Source organism: Cicer arietinum, chromosome 3, assembly GCF_000331145.2.
Source record: "Cicer arietinum cultivar CDC Frontier isolate Library 1 chromosome 3, Cicar.CDCFrontier_v2.0, whole genome shotgun sequence".
In the NCBI taxonomy this organism is placed as follows: domain Eukaryota; kingdom Viridiplantae; phylum Streptophyta; class Magnoliopsida; order Fabales; family Fabaceae; genus Cicer; species Cicer arietinum.
In genome coordinates, this window is record NC_021162.2 from 75,421,259 (window position 1) to 75,446,948 (window position 25,690).

At 30.4% G+C, this 25,690-nt stretch overlaps 4 protein-coding genes across 5 annotated transcripts; 1 reads left to right on the forward strand and 3 right to left on the reverse strand.

The window, feature by feature from the left end:
• The first annotated feature begins 686 nt into the window (after window positions 1-686).
• LOC101498587 (trihelix transcription factor GTL2-like) lies at window positions 687-9,926 on the forward strand. 2 transcript variants are annotated; one of them, XM_012714194.3, is made up of 4 exons: window positions 687-1,296; window positions 1,640-2,871; window positions 7,848-7,970; window positions 8,413-9,926. In XM_012714194.3, the coding sequence occupies exons 1-3, from the start codon at window positions 944-946 to the stop codon at window positions 7,934-7,936; spliced, it is 1,674 nt and encodes a 557-aa protein (XP_012569648.1). In that variant the 5' UTR covers window positions 687-943; the 3' UTR covers window positions 7,937-7,970; window positions 8,413-9,926. The 2 variants fall into 2 exon arrangements, with proteins under 2 accessions (XP_012569648.1, XP_004494687.1); XM_004494630.4 differs by having other exon boundaries at window positions 7,848-9,926.
• On the reverse strand, window positions 3,599-5,980 carry LOC101498253 (protein IQ-DOMAIN 19-like). The gene is made up of 3 exons (XM_012714195.3): window positions 5,031-5,980; window positions 4,550-4,789; window positions 3,599-4,458 (listed from the first exon to the last, which is right to left on the reverse strand). The coding sequence occupies exons 1-3, from the start codon at window positions 5,388-5,390 to the stop codon at window positions 3,952-3,954; spliced, it is 1,107 nt and encodes a 368-aa protein (XP_012569649.1). The 5' UTR covers window positions 5,391-5,980; the 3' UTR covers window positions 3,599-3,951.
• On the reverse strand, window positions 8,938-10,101 carry LOC101498920 (probable ribose-5-phosphate isomerase 3, chloroplastic). Its single transcript, XM_004494631.4, has one exon. The coding sequence runs from the start codon at window positions 9,930-9,932 to the stop codon at window positions 9,075-9,077; it is 858 nt and encodes a 285-aa protein (XP_004494688.1). The 5' UTR covers window positions 9,933-10,101; the 3' UTR covers window positions 8,938-9,074.
• Window positions 10,102-12,171: 2,070 nt separating this feature from the next.
• Window positions 12,172-18,083, reverse strand: LOC101499244 (peptide-N(4)-(N-acetyl-beta-glucosaminyl)asparagine amidase). The gene is made up of 17 exons (XM_004494633.3): window positions 17,816-18,083; window positions 17,678-17,731; window positions 17,428-17,586; window positions 17,212-17,310; window positions 16,927-17,013; window positions 16,495-16,577; window positions 16,182-16,295; window positions 15,844-15,898; window positions 15,633-15,719; window positions 15,465-15,520; window positions 15,310-15,369; window positions 15,107-15,194; window positions 14,216-14,962; window positions 14,068-14,128; window positions 13,512-13,614; window positions 12,659-12,793; window positions 12,172-12,447 (listed from the first exon to the last, which is right to left on the reverse strand). The coding sequence occupies exons 1-17, from the start codon at window positions 17,891-17,893 to the stop codon at window positions 12,363-12,365; spliced, it is 2,151 nt and encodes a 716-aa protein (XP_004494690.1). The 5' UTR covers window positions 17,894-18,083; the 3' UTR covers window positions 12,172-12,362.
• Window positions 18,084-25,690: the final 7,607 nt, after the last annotated feature.

Here is a 25,690-nt window from a genome sequence, read left to right on the forward strand (position 1 = left end):
TTTTAGTAATTAAAATAAATAATTTAATAAGAATAATGATAAACACTCTAGTAGTTAAGAGAAGTTTTTGAGTGGGAAATAACCAATTCTGTCGTTAAATCACAACAACCACTGTTAATTTCTTTTTTTCAAATTCATTAGGCGCAAATACTTAAATCAATCGACCTCACAACCTCGCCTAAATAACCAATTCCATAATAAAATTCATGTACAAAATTTATTTTACGGTATGTTAACATGAGTTTAAATATTTGCGGGATAAATAATATTAACAATATATTTTTTTAATTATATATGTTTTTATTAGTTAAAATGTACATATTTTGATAAAGTTTATATACATTTTAATTTATCAAATAAAGTATATTAAAAAATATGTTATGTAATTACAATATTATTAGATATCCACGGATATTGTCTTTTGCAATTAAGTTCAATTTTTCTTCTTTTATGAACCTTAAAAAATATTAACACATAAAAATCATAATATATTAACACATAAATAAAATGTACAGAAAATCTCATAATAAAAATATTAATATAAACATAATAATTTTATGAATTAACTAACATATAGAAATATAATAGGCGGGTAGAATATTTGTTTTTTTGTTGGCAGCTCTGAGTATGTGGCAGTGGCACGGTTGTAGAATTATTAAAGTTGAAGTAGATCACAAATTTGTATTTTAAGAGTGAGAGTGATGAGTCAATAGGTGTGGCAGCAGCTATAATGATAATTTTGGATTTTGTGTGTGAAAAGAGGGAAATAAAAGAGTTTGAAACGTAGTTAGATTGAGTTGTCCAAATATTTAAATTCACATTGCCTTAGTTTGACGCCATCAACACGTCACTAACACTAAAATTGAGATGAATTTAATAATATAAAAATCAAAATCGTGATTTCCATTGGATGATAAAGAAGAGAAGAGAGTGATGGTGGTGCATGTTGAGTAGAGTGGGTGGTGGGAATAGCAAAGTAGGAAAAATGTTGGATGGAGAAGCAGAGGAGGAGTATGATAGTAATTTGTCAGTCCAATATTCAATTTCATCATCAAACAATCACATAACCTTTAATCCTTCCACTATTTCTCATTCTCATCATCAATATCAATTCCTCCCACACCTTCAAACAAACCTCTTTCCTCAGATCCAAACACAACCACCACCACCGCCGCCGCCACCGTTCATCCATTCAGCTTCCGCCTGGACCGACGAGGAGCTTCTCGCACTCTTCAACATCAGATCTACCATCCACAATTCCTTTCCAGATCAACTCACTTGGGACCATGTCTCAAGGTATTTATCTAATTATTATTTCAATTTTCAATCCAATTCAGAATATCATAATTACAGCGAATCAATGTGAAAATGTTAACAACAATGTTTATTTTCTTCATTTTTGGTTGTGTTATGTATGTATACCATACCATATGAAATTTTAATTACCTTCATGTGGTTGACAAATTAAGGCACACGTCCACTACTTAATTTATCTCCCATAGTGACATAATAGCGCACACAAATCCCAAGACAAATGTCTCATGACGGTTTTGTGATGCAAATTAAATTTTTAAAAAATAATATAAATACTTCTTTGGTTTTGGTTTTAAATAATTGTGAGTATGGGATTGTTGTGCAGGAAGCTAGCAGAGCTTGGGTTTAAAAAAAGTGCTGAAAAGTGTAAGGAGAAATTTGAAGATGAAAACAGATCATATTTCAAGAATATTGATAGTTATCGGTTTGTTAGTGAGCTACAAGGACTTTATGATCAATGTCATGATGATCATGGTGATGTTGTTACCAAAGATGAAAATTCAAAGGACATTGTCATGACAAAACAATGTGGTGATGATGATGATGATGAGAAGGTGATATTGGAAAAATCAAAGGAAATAAGAAAGAGAAAGAGGAGAGATAGGTTTGAAATGTTCAAGTGTTTTTGTGAGAGTGTTGTGAACAACATGATGTCACAACAAGAACAAATACACAACAAACTACTTGAAGACATTCTCAAAAGAGATGAAGAAAAGGTTGCTAAAGAAGAAGCATGGAAAAAGCAAGAAATGGAAAGAATGAACAAGGAGCTTGACATCATGGCACAAGAACAAGCTATTGCAAATGATAGACAAGCCAACATTATTCAATTCTTCAACAAATATCTAAATGGAAACAACAAAAGTTCAAAAGGTTGTTCTTCTTCTTCTCCTTCTCCTCCTACTCAATTGCACTCACAAAACCCTAATTATGATCTTCCTTCTACAAGAAACAACAACAATCTTGAATCATCAACAACACCTTGTTCTAATTCTAATATTATGATAGAAGAAAACCCTAGCTCAAGTGACAATGTAGTAGTAGTAGTACCATTACAACAAGTTCCTTCTTCTTCTTCCAATAATAATAATAATCCAATATTAGAGTCAAATTCCACAAGTACCCTTGTTGATTCAAGAATGGAGGATATTAAGAGAAGGTGGCCAAGAGATGAAGTGTTGGCATTGATAAACCTAAAGTGTATAAGTTCAAACAACAATAATAATGTTGAAGAAAAGGAAGGAAATAATAATAATAATAATGATAATAAGGGACCTTTGTGGGAGAGAATATCTCAAGGGATGTTAGAGTTGGGATACAAGAGAAATGCAAAGAGGTGTAAAGAAAAATGGGAAAACATAAACAAGTATTTTAGAAAGACAAAAGATGTTGTGAGTAAGAAGAAAAGGTCATTGGATTCTAGGACCTGTCCTTATTTTCATCAACTTAGTTGTTTGTATAATAAGCAGCAGGAGAAGCAGGGAGGAGGAAAACTAATTTCTCTTCATCCAAACATAAATTCAGCTCATCAATCTTCTGATTCTCCAGTGGCTTCTGGTAATTAATTATTATCAAACATGTTCATCATATATGCAACTAGTAGGTCAGAAAATATATTTTTCAACTATCCCATTTAATGTTATAACTACTTTGAACTCGTTTAGTTAATTTCCCATTTTTTTATTTTTTTTATAATTAATAATAATAATAATAATACTCCAATAATTTAGTTCAACTACATTTTTTTTTTGTTTGGTGGTGGGAGGGAAGGAGGCTTTAATATATATACCTTAGCATATATATTGAATGAATGTTGGTCAGCATCGGCAGCTAGCTTGAGGGATATTTAGATTTTTGTCTATAGCTAGAACAAAATTTATGTTGTGTGTGGGATGACATTTTATAATCTAATCTAATTAATAATATATATATATATATATATAATAACCGGTAAATTACTTTTAATTTACAAGTGATAGTTTGATAGATTGAGAATAGTTTAAAGACTATTTATCAGTTTTGGAATAGTTTAAATGAGTTATCATTTTATAAAAAGTTATGTAATATTATTTTCAAAATTATATAATAACTAAATATATTTAAAAAAAATATAGTATAATAAAGAAAATATAAAAAATAATAATTTTTGGTTGTGATGCATGTAATTTTCAAAATATTATACAAATTAAAGGCTGTCAAAACATAAAAAGTAATATGAGAAAAAAATTTCAAAAGTGGAAAACTCTGAATATACATGAAAGTCTGAGTCAAATAACCATATATATATTAAAATAATTTCAAGGTTTATTATTACTTATAAAATTTGATGAGTCTTAAATATTTTTTAAAAGTTATATAAAAAATTGGCATAATCCTCATTGACAATGGAACAATGTTTCTTTTCATGAAATCACAGGGTACTTACAAACAGTTGATTAATTAAAAAAATAAAAACACTACTCCTTTTGATCATCTCTGAAAAATAAAAATAAAAAAACAGTTTTTCAAAATTATGTTCGTGAAATATTAATATTAATGTAGCTCCTTGCTACAAAGTCAATTTTCCATCTTTTCTTTGTAACAGAGTCGTTGTATTCTCACACGTGTGTGCACAAATGTTAACACATAATTGTTGCATCATGAATAGTATGAATCATCATCCGTGTAGCTTCCAAAGGAATCACGTTTACTACTCTGCTTCATTGAATTAACAATCCAATGTTCATACCTTGCTGAATTTGATAACATATTTTGCTTCATTAATCTACATTCTATAACCTTGCTTTTTTGCTTTGTTGTTCCTTCTACACCTTTCGGAGGTCTTTGTTTTGGTTCACTCCTACACCTTGTTTTTGCCTTTGACGATTCTGTCTTGTTCATGAAATTTGGTGAACATGATTGTCGATGTGGCATTATGTGTCTCTCATCAGAAGATTTTGTTGTTGGCTTCAAATATTCTATCATCTCTTTGTAGTACTTTTCTGGGCTGTTTGGTGCTGTGATTATTGTTTTCTTTAATTGATTTTCTCTTTTTGAAATTGATTCACTCTTTGAATATTCGTACTTTTTGCTCTTTACATCTAGAGGGCCACTTCTACTTCTCATTACCCCCAACATTTCTTCCACACTCATATTCTTTGAATCCTATACACAATTAATATATAATATTACTCATATTATAAACACAAACACCAGATTCAATATAAAAACATTATTAATTGGGAAACAGGCTTACTTTATTTTGTTGTGTCATGTGACCTTTGAAGGAGGGAATTTCTTTGTGTGGTGGAGGTTGTATTTCAACAGGATTTACTTCTTCTGTCATCTTAATCCTTTGAATCCGTGCTCTAACTTGTATGGCCATCAATGCATGCATTCCACGCAGTGTTGCAGTTGTTTGTTTCCTTACAAGGTGACCCCTCACTAGTGCCTGTAATTTCACTAGTCCTCTTAAAGCATGCAATGCTCTCTTTGCCTGCAAAAAGCTACTAACATGTTATAGTAAACAAACTTTTGCTTATTAAGATCAAGATGCCTAAAAAGACGCGATGTCACCATAAAAAAATAGGGATCCAATTGTATGCAGTCGTAATTCAAAACAGCATGCAGTCTTGTAGTCACGTGTATCTGTGACCACCCAACTACATGACTGCATACAATTTTGACTACGTGCAATTTGAAGGAAACAATCAATGAATATAAAGAAAAGTTTATACCAAATAAGAGCGAAAGACAGACTGAATCCTTGTAGCAGCTGTTTTAACAAATTCAGTATTTTCAGACACCTTTGCTAATCTTGAAAGACGCCTTGACCTTGGAGTTTGAGTTTGCAATTTTGGAGAATGATCTGTTGAATCAAAAGACCTTGAAATATTATGTGATACTACCTTTTCTGTTGTTTTTCCACTTGTTATTTTTCGAAAGCTCCATTTGCGCCTCACTATGATCTTATTACTACTACTACTACTATCTGTGTTTTCTTTCTTATTCTCAGGGCAGAATGCATCAATCTTCTTGAAATTTTCTTCTTTTTTCCCTAGAAGAATGTTTCTAATCCATTTGCTTGCCTTCCCCATTTCTTTCTTTTTTTCTCACCTTCCAAAATTATTCTACTTAATTAAACAAGCAGAGTAACAAGTGCTAAGACTATATATAATGATATAAAATAATAAATACACATAAAAGAGCTAATCTTTTATATATGTTAGTTTTAATCTTGTTACATTAAATATAACAAGATATTTAGTAGTACTAATTTATTTTTGTGATGCTAGCTAGTTGACTACTTCTTACTGGCTTTAGCCTGCAAAGGCTTTCTCTGTTAAAGCCATTTGCCACACTCTTAGAGTTTTCTATATATATAATTTGAGGAGAATAATTACACATTACATTCAAAATTGCCTCATCAAGAGCCGTAAATTTTTGTTAGTAGAGTATATAGTAATTTTTAGTTTTTTAGAGGACCAAGTTGTTAAAATCAAAAGATGATTATTTCTTTATCAGGGTCTAGTAGCTAGCTAGTTTGAGGAATAGATTCAAATATTCAATATGACATTGTCTCTCTATAGAAATAAGAAGGTAAAATAAAAATGTCACTATTTTACAACGTTCTCTTTTGTTCTTTTCAAGCTTTAACCGGGATTCAAGGGCCATGCATTGCTTGCACGCAAGTGTAACAAAAATTAATTAAGATGTTAACAATTTTTTAATTAACTAATTAATCATATCAATGACCATTTTACAACATGGATTGTTTATATATGGATGGTGATCAAATGAAGTATTTAATTGCTTACTTCAATTCAGTTTAATGTTGGACATAAAAAATAAATTAACATGAATTACTTAAAAATGTTGTGTTGACTTTGATTTTCCATCATTATGCTGTTGTACTGTTTTGGTTTGGCTCTGATCAATTCAAGGATATTCATCACCGTTAGTTATTCCGAAATTAGAAGATTCCATTAGCCTTTCACATCAAACCGATTAGAAAAAAATAGTGTTAATGATTAGTTAAATATAACTTTCGATTCTATATTGCCTATGTTTGGTTACACAGCAAAATTGTTCTACAATGATACAATGATATGATTTTGACATATTTAATTGTTTTCGAGTATAATTATTTTGTCTTAAGAATTAATTTTTATTTGAAGTTAGTATTTATAGCTTTTGTCTTGATTTTTAGTTTTAGAATCATTACTCAACACACTTTCATATAATATATTAAAATATAAATTATTTTACTTTTAACTCACTGACCACGTCAAATTTGTGTCTGTAAAAGATACAAAATGTAGTGAACTCACAATATTTTGGTTTAAATTTGTTATAAGAATTCTTCTTATAATATTTTGGTTAGGATAAGATTGGCTTCGATTTAGGTTTTGATTTCTTTGAGCATGGCAAATCGAATTGTTCACAAATGCTGCCAAACGCATATCCAAATAATCGCTCAATCAAAATCAATTTTATTTCAAATTAATTTTTGTCATAGTAGAATGAAACAAACCCATATCATCTACACATGTTTTCGGGATGCTCTCTCTATATCTCAATTAATTACTTAATCAATTCACATAATAATATAATATTAGGTGAAAAAGATCTCCTGTTTGCGTTTCAGTCTTCTAGAAGACAATTGTTTAAACAAATGATTAAAAAGATTGATATGATTTAATAATCAATCCACTTTTTTCTTATTCAAAGTTTTGCACCGTAATTTTAAAGATTGGTAACCAAGACCAGTCAACTCTTTGATAATCCACTCAATTTTGTTAATGGACAACTTGGTTAATAATGTACAAGATCATTGATTCATAAGTTGTGATTTTGAAGATTATTAACCAAGAACATTGGTTCATAAGTTATCCAATCTTGTTGTACTTATATAATTGAAACTGGAATTGCCATTAACCAAGATTAATAACATTTTCAATTACAAATATAATTTCTATAGTAAATGAAACCATTTCCCTTAACCAATTACATGTGATTTTTTTTACCGATAAATACTCATAATTTCATTTGAATTAATGTTCCAAATACAATGAGGGACAGAATAAAAAAATATGGTCATTAACTTAATAAACTTCAATAATCATCTTTAGATTAAAAAGTCGGAAATTTTTCTCATTATTTTATCTAAATACTTAAAAAAAAACTACATATGCAAATAATAGCCGATATGACCCCTCATATTTTCATGACTCAAAAAAGGTAATGCAAGGATTGCTACACCATACAAAACAAAACTTATATAATAGAGCACCTTTTTGGAACAAACCAAAATCCATTTGATCCTTCTTTTTCTCATCTTCTATCAAGTCTCTATTATCAGTCAAATTACCATATGGGTTTCTGCAGTTTTTTTTAATCTCCCTGGCCGTAGTACTGTACATGCTAATGCTACACATGACTTAGATGCTTTAATCCATTCCTCTCTCTCGGTCTAATGATTGTGATTTTGTTAATCTCAACACATTTGAAATATGCACTAAAACTTTAATCAAAATCATACTTGCTGTTTGCAGGCGGCATGAACAATGGTTGCCAGCCAGCTCAGCCTCCAGTTCCAAGTAAAGATTTTCCCCGCAACATATCAACTTTTGATCGTAAGTAACACCAGTTACAGCTAGACCATATTTCACTACTAGGTAACTGTTTCATCTGATAAAGCCATACTATTTATTAGCTCAACTAAAATTAACAATTTGTAATGTACTTAATCTGAATTGTTGATGAATAAATTTCCACAAATTATCAGTTAAAGATTGGAACTGCTCAACCTACCCATAAACTGTTTGGATCTAGTTACAAAAAAAATTGGTTATGAAAATGATCTTATATGATACTATCGTATGCACACCCAATAGAACTTTCTAACAGCAAAAGCAAAGGATATATACTCTTGCTTCTGTGTTTTTGGACTAAAAAATCTTTCAAACTTTCAATTAGACCAACAGTTGATAGGATGCTGCAAAATAGATAATCAAAACTGTCATTTTGTTCACTCCTGCATAAATTTAGAGAGGGAAATAGATGCTTGATTTCAGAAAATCCGATTGTTATTTTTTTTCCCTTCAATTCTTTCCACAGCAAGCTCAACCCTACCAAGAAGGTTCCATTGGATAGTTCTGTGGTCAGTATCCATCAGCATTGTTATGCTATGGGGAGAGAACTAGCATACTCTAAGATGACTCCAAACATTGCTTAGCCTCAATAATGGAGAACATTTATTATTTGACATTAATTTTGTTGTTTTCCAGCACATATTCTTCATGTATATATTAAAATAAACATCTGTCTCAAGTAGGTAGCTATTGTTAAATTAAGAGAGGACAGACCAGATTAGTTTTGAGTTTTAAGCATGAGGTTCATGGTTTAAAATCCGAAAACTAACATTACAAATATTTGTCAATCTTTAAAATCGAGCGTAATTGCATAGACTAATATCTCAAGCAGTTGAAGACAACAATAGGTGGCGAATACTACATTTGAAAGCTGAATTCAAACCTAGAACCTCCCTCTAGTTAAACTGAAAGAGACACTCAAACTATCTCGTCTGAACTTATTGCATCTCTTATCTTCATTTTTTTTCCTCTTAAATCGTCACTAAAGATATGAACATGTAAATATTTATCTTATCTTATTATTATGATTATTATTGTATCCAAAGCAAAAAAAACAATATAGTACATGAACAACATGAAAATAAAAACTCAAAATATAATTTACCGAATCAATCAAATGAATGAAAATCACTTGTCTTTGACTTCAACACCGGTTTTACCGGCAATGATGACGGAGGTAGCCATGTTCAAGAACAAACCATGCTCAACAACACCTTCAAGTGCTGAAATCTCAGCTCCGGCAGCATTTGCATCTCTAATCGGAGTCTTAAAGTACAAATCAACAATGTAATTAGAATTATCAGTAACATAGGGTTTTCCACTTTCATCCAATCTCAATTTCGCATCAACACCTTCTTCCTTAAACAATTCCTGAAGCCTAATCAAATTGTATTTCCAACAAAACTGAACAACCTCCACCGGCATCGCAAGTCCACTTCCGCCGAGACCGGAGACCAATTTCGTGTCGTCGACGACCACCACGAACTTATCGGAAGCCGCTTCCACCATTTTTTCTCTTAGAAGAGCTCCGCCGCGGCCTTTAACTAGGTTAAGGAAAGGATCAACCTCATCGGCGCCGTCAATGGCGAGATCGAGACGAGGATTATCGTCGAGAACGGAGAGAGGGATACCGAGGGAACGAGCCTGTTCTTCTGTGCGTTTGGAAGTGGGAACGCCGATTATATCAGTGAGTTGACCGGAGTTGAGAAGGTCGCCGAGTTTGGAGACGACAAAGGCGGCGGTGGAGCCGGTTCCGAGGCCGAGGACCATGCCGCTTTTGACATATTCGACGGCTTTATCGGCGGCGAGTTTCTTAAGGTCGTCTTGTGTGAGGGTTATGGCTTTGATGGAGAGGGAAGGGTGTTTGTGAGAATGGTAATTGGTGCGTAGTTTAAGGGAGGTGGGGGTGCGTAGGTTAAGGCGTGTGGAGGCATTGTGAAGTGAGGAGGATAGAGATGGGGGTGATGAGAGGGATAAGGATGCCATTGTTGTTTTTTGATATTCAAATATTGAATTCTAACTAATTTCAACTAAACCCAACACCAATAATAATTGATTCTCACACAATTCACTTCAAATAATAATCCTATCTCTTTTGTTTGGTTGGTGATGGACTTCAGATTCAGATTCAGATTAACCCAACCCAACCACACCGCAGGTTAATTTTCATTGTACTTTTAAATAAATAAATATTACTTTTCGATTGGATTTTGGCGTTTTCCTTTTTCAACAAAGCTGGATGCTCCTTTCCCAACAACCATACTTTAGTTTTTCTTTTTTTTTTATTAATTCTTCAACATGATATTCAATTTAATTAAAAATTTAAACTTACTTCTATTTGGACTTTTTTTTCGAGTACTAGTATTTGGACTTGATTAGGATTGTACTCTCAATTAAATAGCTAAATGTTTATTTGGTGGTTAACATAAAATAGAGCCGGATAGTATAAAAGAGTTGAATGGTGATAAGATAGTTATAGACACAACAAAATTTTATTTTATCTTATGTTTAATGTGCATATAATAAAAATTTGATATTTTTGTCAAAAAATGGAATAATCACACATAACAACTTTGAAATTCTCATATATGATCTCAATATATGATGAGTTGAAAAATATGTACGACACCGCAATTCCTTTTATGATTTGGGATTATGTCATATAATAGTCTATCAAATATGTATTGGTAACTTTGATTGGATAATACAATTGAAGTTTGTGAGTTGCAGAAAGTTCCTAGAATCTGAAACAATGGAATATAAACAATAAGAGAGATTAGAATACAAAGATGATCGTTCATATCACTTATATTTTTCTCATAAAAGATAAAATACATTGTAAATAGTGTATTTCACTCAATTATATTAATTATATTATGGAAAGAAATATCATTTTATTCTGAAAAGAAAGATCATTCTCCCTTTTTGGATTTATCATAGATTCTATCCTTTTTGGATTTATCATAGATTCTATGGAGAATTGACTTTGCTTTAAGTCTCACTAAAATATATATTTTTTATTTTAGTTTTTGTACGGTCCAAAGACCTCAATAGTATACTATAAAAACTCTTAGTCTTTTAACAACTATAAACATAAACAAAAGAATCCCTCAAAAAATATTTTTAACTTCCAGTTTTTGACATAATCGCTTTTTTAATTAATAGTTGTGTTGATTGTACTACTACTCAATCAAAATAATAGAAAGAATCTTACTATGGTAAAGACGTTTTTATTAAAAATATCTCTTAAAATGTCATATTAAAACTTTCATCTGAAACAATTGTTTTCTTACTTTGACTCTACTTTTTAATTCCTTATTTTGATTTTATTTTTTGTTTTGATTTTATTTTTTGTTTTGTTTTGAATTTTAACTATGTAACTAATTCTTGTAACTCACCATAATATATTCAAGTATGCCTTTCTAATTTATTCGCCTCTTTTTCATATGTTAATATATTGCTTATATAAGGTTAAACTCTTTCCAAATGTATATATTACTTATAAAATGATGTTAACAATTCATGTAATTATCACTTCAGTAGAAAAAAAGTTTTTCAAAACTCATTAATTAAATCTTATTTAAAATCAATGATGTCACAAGAAAGATTAAATCGATCAATTTTATTATCGATTAAAAAATAATTGTTAAACAAAATTGATTACAATAATTTGATAAATAATTTGATAAATGAATTTGCATCGAAAAAAGTGCGAAAGATAAATTTTAAATAAAATATTAATAATTTATTTATTAACTTTGAAAAGATTCGTCTTATAGTTTCGTTTTAGACATCATAAGATCTTGAACCGACCATCATACTATATATTTCTATCTATTATTATATTAGAGATTCTTTTAGAGGAATTACTATCTTATAGATAGATAAGTAATGTAACTAATTAGCATCGTAGTTGCTCTGCCACATGACCATATATCATTTCAAATATCAAGTAGCGAGAGTTTTTGACCATATAATGCATCAATACCTTATTTTTTATATTTATATATTTGTATTAATGTGTAAAATTATGGGACGGAGGGAGTAACTAGTAATCTTCTAGTCAGCACTGGTGTTACCACTGAGAGTAGGCTGTAATTCAAGACAAACGTTAAAAAGTTTATTGCACATATACAAAATGAAAATCTAATGGGGTATATATCCTAATCTAACAACATTGTCTTATTCCAAACCCCAGTGTTACCGGGCAAGCTAGCAAAACAAATTAAATATTAATGAGGTCCACACATATATAAGTAATAACGGAATATTCCTTCAAGGCGATGCTTCCTTTTAAGGTAATGACAGTAAATTTACATTTCTTATATTGAAAAGAAATTTTGACAAATATTTGCTCAATTTTTCATAAAAAATTAAAAGGAAATGTTCCATTCTGCTCACAATCTTACCTATATTTCATAATGTTTTGGCGTAGAGGTCAATGCTACCAATTTGCAGCCGGGAAGTAGATTGAATGTCTTTGACAGCCACAAACCTGAACCTGGAAAGGCATAACTTTTTGTGAGTTGGGGAGAACAAATATATTACAGATTCAGCATGTGCTTAAATATAGTACAACTTTTTAATATATTATCTTTTTTCGTTTTGTTCTAGCAGAGATGAAAACTATTTGCAAGATAATTTTGTAGAGATTAAAAAGTTGTATTTTTTTATAGGGACTAAAAATTTATTTAATCCAAAATAAAAGTTACCTGAAAATATTAGATGGAAAACTTGCTGAGTTGATCATGTATGTTCTACGTTGGAAACGGTCTTTGAAGAATTGAGAGTTTTGCTTGTCCAAAACTTGCCAACTGATTCCCTCGTCATTGCTCCCTTCAAGAATCCTGCAAAATGGGTCATGAATGCACAACACACGCTTTATTAACTGAAGATTATGCGTAAAAACTCGTTACGAAGCAAAGAAATAAAGTTGAGTGAACCAACATACCAATCACCAGGAAAAAATAAAGAAACAAAGAGACACTGTTATAGATACACATATGGTTGCTAACAGACAGCAAAAGTAGATCCACACACACACACTACTTGCTTGGCTTGGCTGGGCTTTCATATAACTTTAAAGAATTTGATTAATTTAGAGCTTAATAAGTTTTGTATCGCCAATAAACTATATTGTGTCTCCTGTTTTAAAACAATTGAAAGCTTTGTTTAAATTAAATATCAAGTTATCATAATCAAGTGACACTTTCTCGTTATTAAATAGTTTTAAGTTTTTAAAGCAACAATGGATTAAATTTAAACTAAATTTTCAAGGTTAGGTTCAGTAACTCATCCACGAGCAAATATTCTCAAAAGAATTAGATAGGTCTATTACAGTTTTGGGGTGTATAAAGGATATAAAAACACATATTTCCAAAATTGTGACATTAATTGGGCCTTCTTACACTGAAACAATCATAATGGATATGTCCATTTTTTATTTTAAATAAAGAGAATCTCTACTCCTAGTCCACTCAACAACAACAACAACAACAATAATAATAATAATAAATGAACCAAGAATAAAACATCTTATATCATCAAATATCATAAAGTCCATACCAGTCCATCGGATCCCTTTCTGGGGCATCATTGGCTGACATCAATTCATATGCCACAAGCTCAAAACTCTTGTTATTAAATGTTCTATACACGATCCAACCACCTACACGGTCAAATATTTAACAATGTTTTAATATAAGCATCAAGAGAACAATGTCTGCACCTTTAGAATAGTAATAAAATGGAATCGTACTTACTATAGGCACTACTTGATTTTTAACTTATTAAAACTACGGCTTCTTGCTCGATTATTTTCATATTATGATTATGAATTATTTTTCATTAATCCTAAAATTTATTCCCGAAGACAGATAATGCAAACAGAGCATAACTCCTAGGAATGTGTAATTTAACATGGAATTATCAACGCAGAGAAACTAGCTAGACCGTAGTAGATAAAATCAAAAAAATTCTCATAGATTCGCCGACTCTACGATCTATTTCGGTCTGAGCGATTCAAATCTATATTAGTAGCTTAAACTGTAAATTTTAAATGGGTGGTTTACAATCTATCTGCCAAATTTAATAGAAGTTATTTAATCAGTTAACTATATACCTTTTGCTCCATTTGGTTCTTCCCATTTTGATATTCGAGTTCCATCAAATGCTGATGTTACCTGAAATTTTATAAAACAGGAACAAAGTTATTGATGCTATAAATCATATTAATGTTAAACATATAGATAAATCAGATATAAACTCACAATCCCCAAAGGCAACTCCTCTGCACTTGCAATGACTGAACCGGAATGTAATCGATTTGACTTCAGAAGTGGAAATGAAAACATATCTTTCCCATAGTTTTCACACTTGTTAAGATTTTGAACCACGTCATCAAGAGCATCTAGCACAACGGGCAATGCTAAAGAAGTTACTACAGGGTTACCAGCCATACAAATTTCAACCCTCCCATCAGTATTCACTTTTTTCTCCAGCGAAAGAGCATCAAGTAAATTATCAAAAGATGGCAAAAGTTTCTGAAATTTTGGGTTGTTTAGAACTGAATCAATGGAGACCCTTCTTGATTTAAAAGGAGAACGGCGAAGATCCGAGAGAAGTCCTTTAGTAATCCCAAGTACTTCAACAGCTTCGGATTTTGTTAGTTCTTCATTGATAAAATGATGAAGTATAGGACAAAATGCATTATAAATCTTAGTCACATGCTCATCTACGCACAAACGAACTGGGCAAGCAGAAGAACTTAGGTTATCAGAACCCAATTCAGATCTGGATTTGCGCCATTGCTCGTTCCCACTTCTTCTTCCAGGTAACAAGACGGACTCGTCATCTTCAGAATGCAAATTCCTCTCAAGTTGTTGGTTTTCTTCTGTATCACGAGCTTCAATTGTTGAAAGTAGTTGTGACGCAAAGCCTCTTCGACATTCGTTGGTTATATTAGTGAGTACAGATGACAAAGAAGGCTCTGTAAGCATAGTACGTCGAGATAGGACCTTCAATTTTTTTTTTTAAAGTACAAACACTCATTGTCAATTATTACCAAATCAGAAACCTTGATTCCTTATGCAGGTGAAAAAAAGCTTGCATGTAATATAAAGAAACACAATGAAAGAAAGAATATAAATTGTAAACTCTACCTCATGCCACTTCCTTGTGTATCGTTTGGTGACATCATAAGCTCCGTCTTTTGCTATGGCAATAGCATAATTCAATTTCTTGTTCCACCTAATTCCACAGATTTAAAAAGTGTGGTGCATGCAAGATGAAAACTTTTCTAAAAAGGAGAAGAACAACTACTTTCTTAAGTCAATTATAAGGTGTAATGGAAAATGAATAATACCCTCTTTCATATAATAATGGCTTGTCATAGATTGCTTCACATGGGTCAAGATGCATCCATCTGTAAAATCATACATCCTTAGAACAAACATGGTCCCATTGGAAATAGTTTTAACAGAATATTACAAGAACTAGCAGTGTTTGTGTTAATTGTACCTTCCTAGGAATTGAGAGAAGCACTCCGTCCAAACATGGTCCGTAAAGTCCACGATCTGGAGACTGACCGAAATTCAGTGACAAAAAAACTTATTCCTCACAAGAAAAACAAGCACGTATATAGCATACTGAAAAGACAAAATTTCATCTAGCATTTCAGTTACAAACCAGACGTGACTCATAGCCAAAAGCTCGACAATAAAGCGTGAAGCAATTGGCCCATTCTCCACAGCGGCCTTCCCTTGTTTCCACAAGCTGCAAATTGAAATTGAAAAAAAATAAAGGGAATGCCCAAAACAATTGTGATAGGCATAGCAGTCAGTTTGGCAGTTGGCCAAGTGTAAAATACACCATTGGCAGTTTAATGAAAGTTGAATACCTTTTTTGGATCATTGTACCGAGGGAAGCGAGTCAGTCTGGAGCAAACAGTGCAGCTGTGATGTAAAAATGCTAATGTGAATAACCAGAAAATTAAGGAAGCCGGGCAAAGAGCGGACACTAAAATTAGTGAACAACAGGATACTCTCAAATATAAAGAAACTAAAAAGTTGATTATAATTTTTTTCAGACAGATCAGTTGACAAACTATAGCTTAACGAAGGTTAACAAATAATTCAAATGCCAATATGATGATTAACAAACCCACATTCCAGATCTCAGTAAAACTTAAAAAAGGTAATCTCACATTAAATTAAAGCATATATTTAATGGTCATACCGATAAAGTTCAACCCTGGAAGCTCCATAAAGAGTCTCAGAAGGAAGTGGAGCAGTCATACCCTGGCCTACAGTTTCGTTGCCACAATCACGACAAGATGGTGAATTCACCCATCTATTCGATGAGGACAAGAAAGATAAATTAGATGATCAGAAGCAATCAGAAAAAGAGCTCAGTCACAAATATTATGTGAATCATATTTGAGTGAAATCATAGCAACTCTATAATGTACTTATGGAGTGATTAGCCATTGATGTATTTGATTCATTTGGCATTAATTAAAAGCAAAATAGCCGATATAACTAATTTAAACCTGAAGGATTGTTTGAACCAGAAAAGCAGCTGCAGCAGGAAAGCATGATCTTGTTCTATTTTTGATGGATTGAAGTTCCCCTCCTGAAGAATATTTATCAGACTTACACCAATTACAAATCAATTATAGAAGAGTACCAAAGACTATGCTTATGGAATGACAAAAGCATCTCAAGTTCAAAAGCCAAGCCTAATATAGAACTACACGCAGAAAGCGAGATATATCCATACACAACTGCAAACTGCTTATTACAACAAAAAGAAAGACAAATCCGGGGTGAATGAATTTCCAGAATACTCAAAGATACATTTAAAAGAGTTGGTTGAGAGTTACTAGTAACAATTAACATGATATGGACATCTTCTAAAAATTACGTAATTGACCACAACGAGTTGGGATTTTCTCTTTAAAGAGAAAACTAGAGGCTCTTACTTTGGCCAAAGAAACCAATGCTTTCTCCTCAAGCTCTTCGACAGGAACAGTCTTCCGAGCAGCCTCCTGGCGCTTTTCATCTTCATACTTCAATATATCATAACAATCAACACATGAAATCAATTAAACTGTTGGTCTACTTTAAAACTAAACCTCGTTTAGACAAATGTTATATGCAGCTTCGTGAATTAAATGCCTTGTGTTCCTCATTCAAAACAAATAAAAGAAACTACTACTACAACTATGATTATGATGTAAATTGTAATGTAATAAGGTAAAAATTACCATGAGGATTTTATCAACGTAAGGCCGTACTGTACCCTCAAATTGGTGAGTATCTTCACTAGCAACATACTGCTGCAACATCAGTGCTTCCTCTTCTGCCTGAACAAACACATTTCCACAAACAAAACAAAAAAGGAAAAAAAATTATCATAAATAAAAATAAAAAAAAACCAAGCCACTCCCCAAATATTGAATCCAACATTGATGATAAAAAACCTGTAAGAGCCTAGCCAATTCCTCATCAGATTTCAAGAAATTAGTCGAGTTTAATTCGGATTGTTGAGGTTCATCGATGGATACAAGTCTAAGTTTGTCAGAAATTGTTGCGAGATCAGAGTCAATAGCAATTGGGGTATCAGGTTCATCTCCATAAATCTATGCAATTAATAAAATAAAAAAGTGTAAATTTTAAACAATTTTCGGGATTAATTAAGACTTAAGGAGATTGAATTGGGAAAATGAAAACCTTTTGCTGATCAGGTGGAACAGAAGTAAGAGAGTAAAGCTGAAATTGAAGAACCTGCAAAACAGTTGAAGAAGTGAAATTGAGAGTGCGGTGATAGAATAGATTAGAAAAGAAGGGTTTTCGGATAAATAATCGAACTTCGAAGCCATCATCGGTGTCGTATTCGAGATCAAAGTTGGAGTCATTGTGAAGCACTTGGAATCTGCGACACACCATTTTTTATTTTTCTTCCACTTTCTGTTGAACCTCGAATTTCAATGTAGTAATTTTTCTCAGCAGTTTTGAGAAATTTGAAAGGGAATACAAATACGTGGCACGACAAGTTACATGTAAGATTGCATGATGATTTATATCGATTGGTCAATTGAACGTATTATTCTGAGAGTTTAATTTGCTGACACATCATAATCGATTAAATGATGGATGATGGATTGGATCAAAGAGAAATACAAATAACATAGTTGGAGAGACCAAATCTATTACAAGAAAACACATTATTTATACACATGTGATTTATAGAATTATTTTCTTTTATACCTCTAATTTATTATTTTTTATAATGTAAAATCATATATACATATATTATATTGGAACTTATATTGATTACTCTAAAACTAAAACACTCTAAGCGACTTTGAACAACAAATCTTATATGTGGCATCATTTAATTTAATATTAACAACATGTAATAATAGCACCGATTTTGTGATATTAGCCCAACAAAAATAATCACTCTTATACGTAACAACATCAATTAGCAAGATTGCACCACCAAATCAAAATCTTTATTTAGCAACATTCCTAATATGAGTTCTAAGTTATTCTGTATGTATTTTAACAAAGCCCTTGAGTAAAAAAAAAACAAATTCTATTTGGCAAAATATATAATGTATGCACAACATATGTACAAAATTATTTACGACTCAAAAATAAAGTTATGTGCAAAAATGAGAAATACTTTAAATTTTATTGTCCCTGATAGTTTTATTGATTAAAACCTTAATTCCTTCCACCATTTACGTCACATGTGTCCTATAAATATGTTACTCATTTTCAGTGTTTGAGTGTGCTTTTGAATTTTATTTTAAAAGTTATTGGTAATTTTTTTTTTTCTAAAGTGTTTATTTTTCAAATGATTTGTCAATACCAATATTTTGAAGTAGTAATGTCAATCATAAGAAATAAGGTTTAAATTATGGTCATTTTTTTATTTTGATTCATGTGCTTAATTTATATTAACTTAAGCTCAATTTTGGTTTAAACAAAATAATCTTGATATGTTAGAAGTAAATAAACAAAATTAGTTTATAGTGAAGTATGATTTGTGTGTCCAAATAATTAAAGACAAGGGATAGAGAGATCACATACAAAAAGTATATTGGTTCACCCAATTCAAGTTAGTTTAATCCTCACAACTGTGAGATTTTCACTATGTGCTTCAGAACCAGAATGTTCTTCTTCACATCTTTTATCTTGGTGACACCTTGATCAATTACAATCTTTACATTTCAACCTAGAAATGATTTTTACATTCACCTTGCAATCTATAAAGGACTTTTACAAACACATTTAATCTAACATAAAAGACACATTTGAGTTACAAATGATATGTATGATAAAAGTGTTTGGGATATTGAAACTTCTCAACATTTGTTTCAGATAAATAAATACAAACTTATTAAATGATGATCCACAAATATAATGAAGAAAACTGGAGTTTACTTTAAGGGTTTTTAACGTGTTATTACTTGAACAAGTGCTTGTAGATTTGCAAAACTTTTTTAGTAAATATATTTGACTTTTACTAAAGTCATCTCTATGAGTAGTTGTGATGTACCGATAATGTTCAACATTTTACATTGATAGTACATAGCAATGAAATTCATTTTTTATATACAAAATTTAGGGTAAGAATGTGATTTCTAAGTTTAAATAAAAAAAAAATATTGCGAAACATAAAATATTTACAAGAAAATTTACATATATTTCCCTCTAAAAAGATTAAAAGTATTCAAACTCCCAACATGCAAAGTTAAGACATGTCTTGTTTTTAAAAACTGCTGAGTAAGATTTAAATTTGCAAATTAACATAAAATATTTACAAGAAAATTTACATATATTTCTCTCTAATGATTATTCTGCAGTTGTCCTAAGTGAGATTTAAATTTGTCAATTGAGATTATAAAATCAACTTCTATCTATTGAACTGACACTTTATATACATCTTTTTACCATTTAAGTAACCCTTTACTAGACAATAATAAGTTAATTCTATATTATTAAGTCTTATAATTTTGGGGGAAAATAAGGACTTGTAGTTTAAATTTAGTGTCAAACACAAATTATTGGATAGTGTTATCCAATTATGATGTGGATGTATTAAATAATTTAAATTTTAAAAGATAAAAAAATTAAATTATAATTACAATACTAATAAGTTTTTGCGAAAAAATTATAATACTTAGAATTTCTATTAAAAAAATGAGAATTTTTTAACTTTTCATATATTAGTGAAACTTTTTGTTTCTTTTATGTAAATTTTGTGCGGTATATTTATTGAAATAACTTTATATTATTTAAATTGTCCAAACTATTTTTAAAAAAATTATCTGTGTATAGCATGGATCACACACAGTTTATTAAATTTAATAATATTATTGATGTTAATGATTTCTGTTTATTCTTCTCACAAATACAACTACATATACACTATTAATATATTATTAGTATAGAGCAACTAAATATTTTAAACTAAACGCAATAACATTTAATATAAGATAGAAGGGCTGGTATATTTCATGAGTCTGCTTTGAGAAATGTTTTGCAACGTTTATGGAGGACGAAATGTTTGTGGACATTTGTTGAAGCATTGATGGTCTTACCGAAAAGATCTTTAATGTATAGTGATAATTGTGATCAAATTTATTCGTATACCTTTAAAAATATAAATAAAAACTAATTTAAAAATTATGTAATTAATTCAAAATTTTAATTAAATAAATTTATTTTATTTATTTATACTTTTGACGGAACAGAATATTGAAGTCAATATTTTTTAATTTTGATTCAACTTCACAAATATTAATATTATTAGATTTGACATTTATCTCGAATTTAAAATTATTGTAAATTAATTATATTGGAATTTAATATCTCTTTTAAAAAATAAAAATAAAATATTGTGATGATACACACAATCTCAATAAGCCAACCACACCACGACACGAGTATTCCATCCGAATTGAAGAATTTAATATCCCATTCGTGAATTGATAATAAAAGATGGACCAAAACTACAATTAAATCTAAATTAAAAAAAAAAACAGTAAATTTACTTCCAAATAAAATTTGTAGGAATAATCAAATCTTCAACTAACTTAGTCCTCTATTAAGTCTACAACACAATCCTAAGATAATTTTTTGCTTGTTAAATCCGCAGCAAAATCCTAAGTTGATATTAAATTAAATTAGTATTTTACATAAATTATGTTGCTGTTTAAAAATAATTGATAAGTGATATTATTTTAACTTAAATGTTTTTGTCACTTAAAACCTACATCCTCGTTAAATATGTGGCCGCCAACCCTCTCTTTATTTTTCCACTTTTCCTTTCTTTTCTCTCATTTTTCTTTTTTCTTTCTTTATTTCACTTTCGTGTACACAAAAAAGTGCACGCACACAAATCAATCATTGATAATCAACATAAATCACAATTTATTTTTTTGTTTTGTTTATGCTATGTTTCATTCACTATGTCTAATTCAAATTCTTAATTTGTTACAATTAACTCTTCAATTATTTGTCAAAACAAAAAAATGATTGAAATACATACATTATTATTAAAAAAGTTATATAAACAAATAAAATAAATGTTTACCACATTATTTTAAAATACTTTTAACATTGGTTTCTTTTGACGTTGTAAAATTGACCAATTCAAAAGTCTCACGAATCAAAACTTGGGAACGAGTGTTTGACCCAAGAACAATTAGTTGAACGTTCAGATCTACAACAATTATTAATATATTTAATAAATGTATGTTAATTTAAAGACAACACATGATGAAAGATGATAATATAAAATAATTAAAAAATATATATACTTGTAGGATAATGGAACGGCCTATTATGTATGTTTGCGAATCTACTTTCTCCATTTTCAATCCTACTTAAACTTTCAATTAAAACATTATACATGGTTACATCTCAATTATAGTCATGTAGAGACTCTATGTTATCAAGTGTTTTAATATAACGAGTATTTACTTGATTTTCTTATTGGAGAAAGTAGAACTCGCCAAAGGTTAAGAGTATATAAAGTCTACAAAGTTTAATCATGTCAGTTTAAAACGCGTGAAGCAACACACTTATCCTATCATAAGTTACTTCGTTTCCTCTAAACATCAACAATATATCACATTTATCATTGTCATATTCTTCTAAAGGTTCGCCTTTAATTGGCAGGCCTAGAGATAAACATATATCACTCGTGATAAAACAATTCAATAAAATTACTCATTTCGATAGAAAACAAGAGTAGTATGTTTTGTTTTGAAAATACAAAGTGAGACCAACAAACGAGAAGCATAAACAAAAACATATAATTGAACAGATTCAACACCAGAAGTATAAGCACGTGTACTTGAAGCAAAAGTAAAAAACTGTAATATGAAGAAGAAACAAATCTTAAAATAACAAAAAATACTTAAATTGAAGAAACAAAAAAACTCTAAATTGAAGATGAAGAAAACAACTTTAAATTGAAGCAAACAACAATCACACATAAAAACAAAAAAAAAAAATAATAGAGAGAATTAAACTTACAACGAGAAGACTCAGCAACCTGTATCTGTCAGACAACTTTTCTCTACTGCAGAAGAATGACGAGACGAGAAGACTGACGAGTAAAAAAAAGGCATACAAGATGAGAGAGAAGACTAAAAGACGATAAAGAGTGAAGCACGAGGGACAAGAGAGATATGAGGGGGGTGGAGGAAAAAAGAGAGGATTTTTGAAAAATAACAAAATAACAAAAATGTCCTCCATTTAAGATACTAAAATGACTAAATTGTCCATCCACTTAAAATACAAAGTCAAGATCAATGAAAAACATACAATAAATACAAATACATATATATCCCATTTGTGTCCAACATTGTGTTCATATAAAACTTCTATAAAAGAACATTGTAGAGGCCCTTAGAACAAATCATAAAAATAAAGATAATTCGTAGTTATTAAAATTTTAAATATTTTTTTAAAATTAGATATTTTCTGGGTGAGGTTAGAAAGACAAAGAAAAACAATTTTTGTTTAAAGAATAAAAAAAAGAAGCTTATGATGACGTGAAATATCTTTTTTTTCTTTTATGAGATTATGATAGTGTACTTATATTAAAAAAAAAAACTAATAAAAAGATTGAAAAACTAGAAATCGCACTTGCATATGAACACAATCTATCTATACAATATAATAAAGGAAAGATGATAATTTGGCAAGTTTGACACGTGTCAGCTAAACAGATATAAAAGTTCTATTAATAGAAATAATATCTCTTTTATTACGATAAAATTAAACTTACGTTACACGACGTTGTACATGCGGGTCAGTTGAAAAGTTAATGGTCAATTAAAAAAAAATAAAAGAATGAAAATAAAAAGAATGAATTAAAAATAAAATACACTGCACCACTATTTGACGTTTCACCGTTGAGAATTTAGTGGCCAGTTAAAAAAGAAGAATAACAGCAAACTACAGTTAATCACACCACGACTTGACAGTTTTTGGAATTGTTTTTTAAACACTAATTTAGCAACCACCGCTTCAAATTAATTCAATTTAAAAAATTTATTTTATTTTAGGAATTCTTTTAATTCCTTTCGACTTTCTTTCTTAATTTATGTACTCCGTTAACAGTCTGTCTTCAGTACTCTCTTATTTCTTGTGTGTCCCTTGTAAATATCATTCATGTTATCTCTGTATACACAATTCTTTTAAGTTTTCTTTATCAAAGATTTCTTATTCATCTTTATCCAATGTCTGAAACAAAAATCATATTTTGTTGCTTCAAGTTCTCCATCAGAGTTTGTTGCTTCAATTTCTCCAAGAAATGAGTCATGAAATTTGGTTGTTAGAGTTGTGCGAATGTGGTTTCGGTCTTGATCTCCTCAATGTCAATAGTACTGAATATTAATATTCGTGAGCTTTTATTTCTCGATTTGAGATTAATATTGATGTAGCTAAATATCACTAGAAGTGGGGTTGAATAGGGATTTTGCTGTTTTAAAAATAGTTTTCAAGTGTTTTAAAAACTATCCTCTTGCTGAGGATGGCAAGTCCGATGATGGGTTTTCAAAACTTTCAAATTCAAAACGAGTTAAAGAGTGAAGAAGCAATATATGATTTGACACACACTGTTTTTATACTGGTTCACCCAAAGATGGCTACTTCCAGTCCTCACACCCTTGTGAGATTTCACTAATGTTCAAACAGATCAACCTCTGACCGAGGATGATTACAACTTGTGTATTCTCAAGCTTCACCAAGCGTACAATCAGTTTTCAAATATTTTCCAGTGTACCTCACGTGGAAATTACAGTGTGATAAGAGAGCGATTGATTCTAAATACTTTCTCAAAAGATTAACAAAGATATAATGTAAGATTGGTAGAAAGTATGAAGATATAATGTGTTGCTTCTTGAAAGCTTTAAGATCTATGATCTTTTTAATGCAATGTGTTGTGTTGTTGATGAAAATCAGCTTGCTGCAATTTATAGAGGTCTTGTGATGTTCATTTCATAAGTCAAGCCTTTTATGACCGTTGAAAAATCCATTTGAGAAATGCCAAGGTTTTTCTTCATATTTACGAAAATGTCATTCAACTCATTTGAAAATATGCATTCCATGTCCAAGTACGAGGTACTGTTTTCTTGGCACTTGGGGACATGTGTTGTCCTTTTCTCTTTCCTTTCTTTAATGTTTGAATATTGTGTGGAGTCATTTTCATTCTCTTTCTTCAATGCCTTCATAAAGCTTCACATGTGAACTTTTTCTCTTTCCTCCATTTAATGTCTTGTAAGAACATGTGATGTCCTTTTCATTCCTTTCTTCAAGGCTTTGTGAAGGCTTCACCTGAAGACCTTCTTTCTTCTTTCCTTGCCTTAAGACATGTGATCAAGTTATTTAAGACTTGTTTGTTGTTGCCTTTTTGAAGATTGACTTTATAATCTTATTTAATCACATAATGGTACATATAGCCTTTTTGCCTATGACATGATGAGTTGCTTTCATAAAGTCTTGGAAAGCTTTTCAAGATATTGACTATAGGCACATGCTAGTATCATCATTCCTCGTACCTTTCTCTTGTATTTTTTTTACTTTTCTTCAAAGGCCTTTCTTTAAACATTTTTAATAGTATTTTGCTTTTATTGAATGAATCAAACAATTCATTCTTTAATACTATTCTGCCCTTGTTAAATGAATTCAAATAATTCATTCTTTTAATATTATTATGCCTTTGTTTAATGAATTCAAATATGCGAGGATGCAAAACTACAGTTTCATCAGCTCGTGAGGCCATCCTCGGCACTTTCCACACTCAGAATTTTTCTTCTTTTTCTTAATGAATGATAACCTGTTCACTTATATAAATACACTTAAAAGCACAGATTAGTCATTAACACAATCATAATCTTTTAATTAATTTTGTTATCATTAAAACCAATTGAGAGATTTTGTCTCAACAAATATTTCTGGTGAAACTATGTATTTGTTCGTGTTGCGTCTAGCAACTTTCTGGAGCATATGTTTACACGAATTACTTGAATGGTAAATTTTGTTCAATCTATCATTGTTATTTTATTTTATTTATAAAAAAAGATTACTATTTTGTTATGTATATATATTTTGTATTGTTTATGTTTCTTAATTTTGTCTCAAAAAATTGTAAATTTGTATATGTATATTTGTATGCTCTTGTATAACATTTGTCTTAACAACTCCAATTCTAAATTC

Bases quoted from the DNA above. Each gene is read 5' to 3' on its own strand.
- LOC101498920 (XM_004494631.4), bottom strand. From the start codon at position 9,932: ATGGCATCCTTATCCCTCTCATCACCCCCATCTCTATCCTCCTCACTT.
- LOC101498253 (XM_012714195.3), bottom strand. From the start codon at position 5,390: ATGGGGAAGGCAAGCAAATGGATTAGAAACATTCTTCTAGGGAAAAAA. The intron at 4,790-5,030 runs GTATAAACTTTT...AGCTTTTTGCAG, and splicing joins CTGTCTTTCGCTCTTATTTG to GCAAAGAGAGCATTGCATGC. The intron at 4,459-4,549 runs GTAAGCCTGTTT...AATTGTGTATAG, and splicing joins ACATGACACAACAAAATAAA to GATTCAAAGAATATGAGTGT.
- LOC101499244 (XM_004494633.3), bottom strand. From the start codon at position 17,893: ATGGTGTGTCGCAGATTCCAAGTGCTTCACAATGACTCCAACTTTGAT. The intron at 17,587-17,677 runs GTTTTCATTTTC...TTAATTGCATAG, and splicing joins TTCCACCTGATCAGCAAAAG to ATTTATGGAGATGAACCTGA. The intron at 15,720-15,843 runs GTATTCAACTTT...TTCAATTTGCAG, and splicing joins GGTACAATGATCCAAAAAAG to CTTGTGGAAACAAGGGAAGG.
- LOC101498587 (XM_004494630.4), top strand. From the start codon at position 944: ATGTTGAGTAGAGTGGGTGGTGGGAATAGCAAAGTAGGAAAAATGTTG. The intron at 1,297-1,639 runs GTATTTATCTAA...ATTGTTGTGCAG, and splicing joins ACTTGGGACCATGTCTCAAG to GAAGCTAGCAGAGCTTGGGT. The intron at 2,872-7,847 runs GTAATTAATTAT...TGCTGTTTGCAG, and splicing joins TGATTCTCCAGTGGCTTCTG to GCGGCATGAACAATGGTTGC.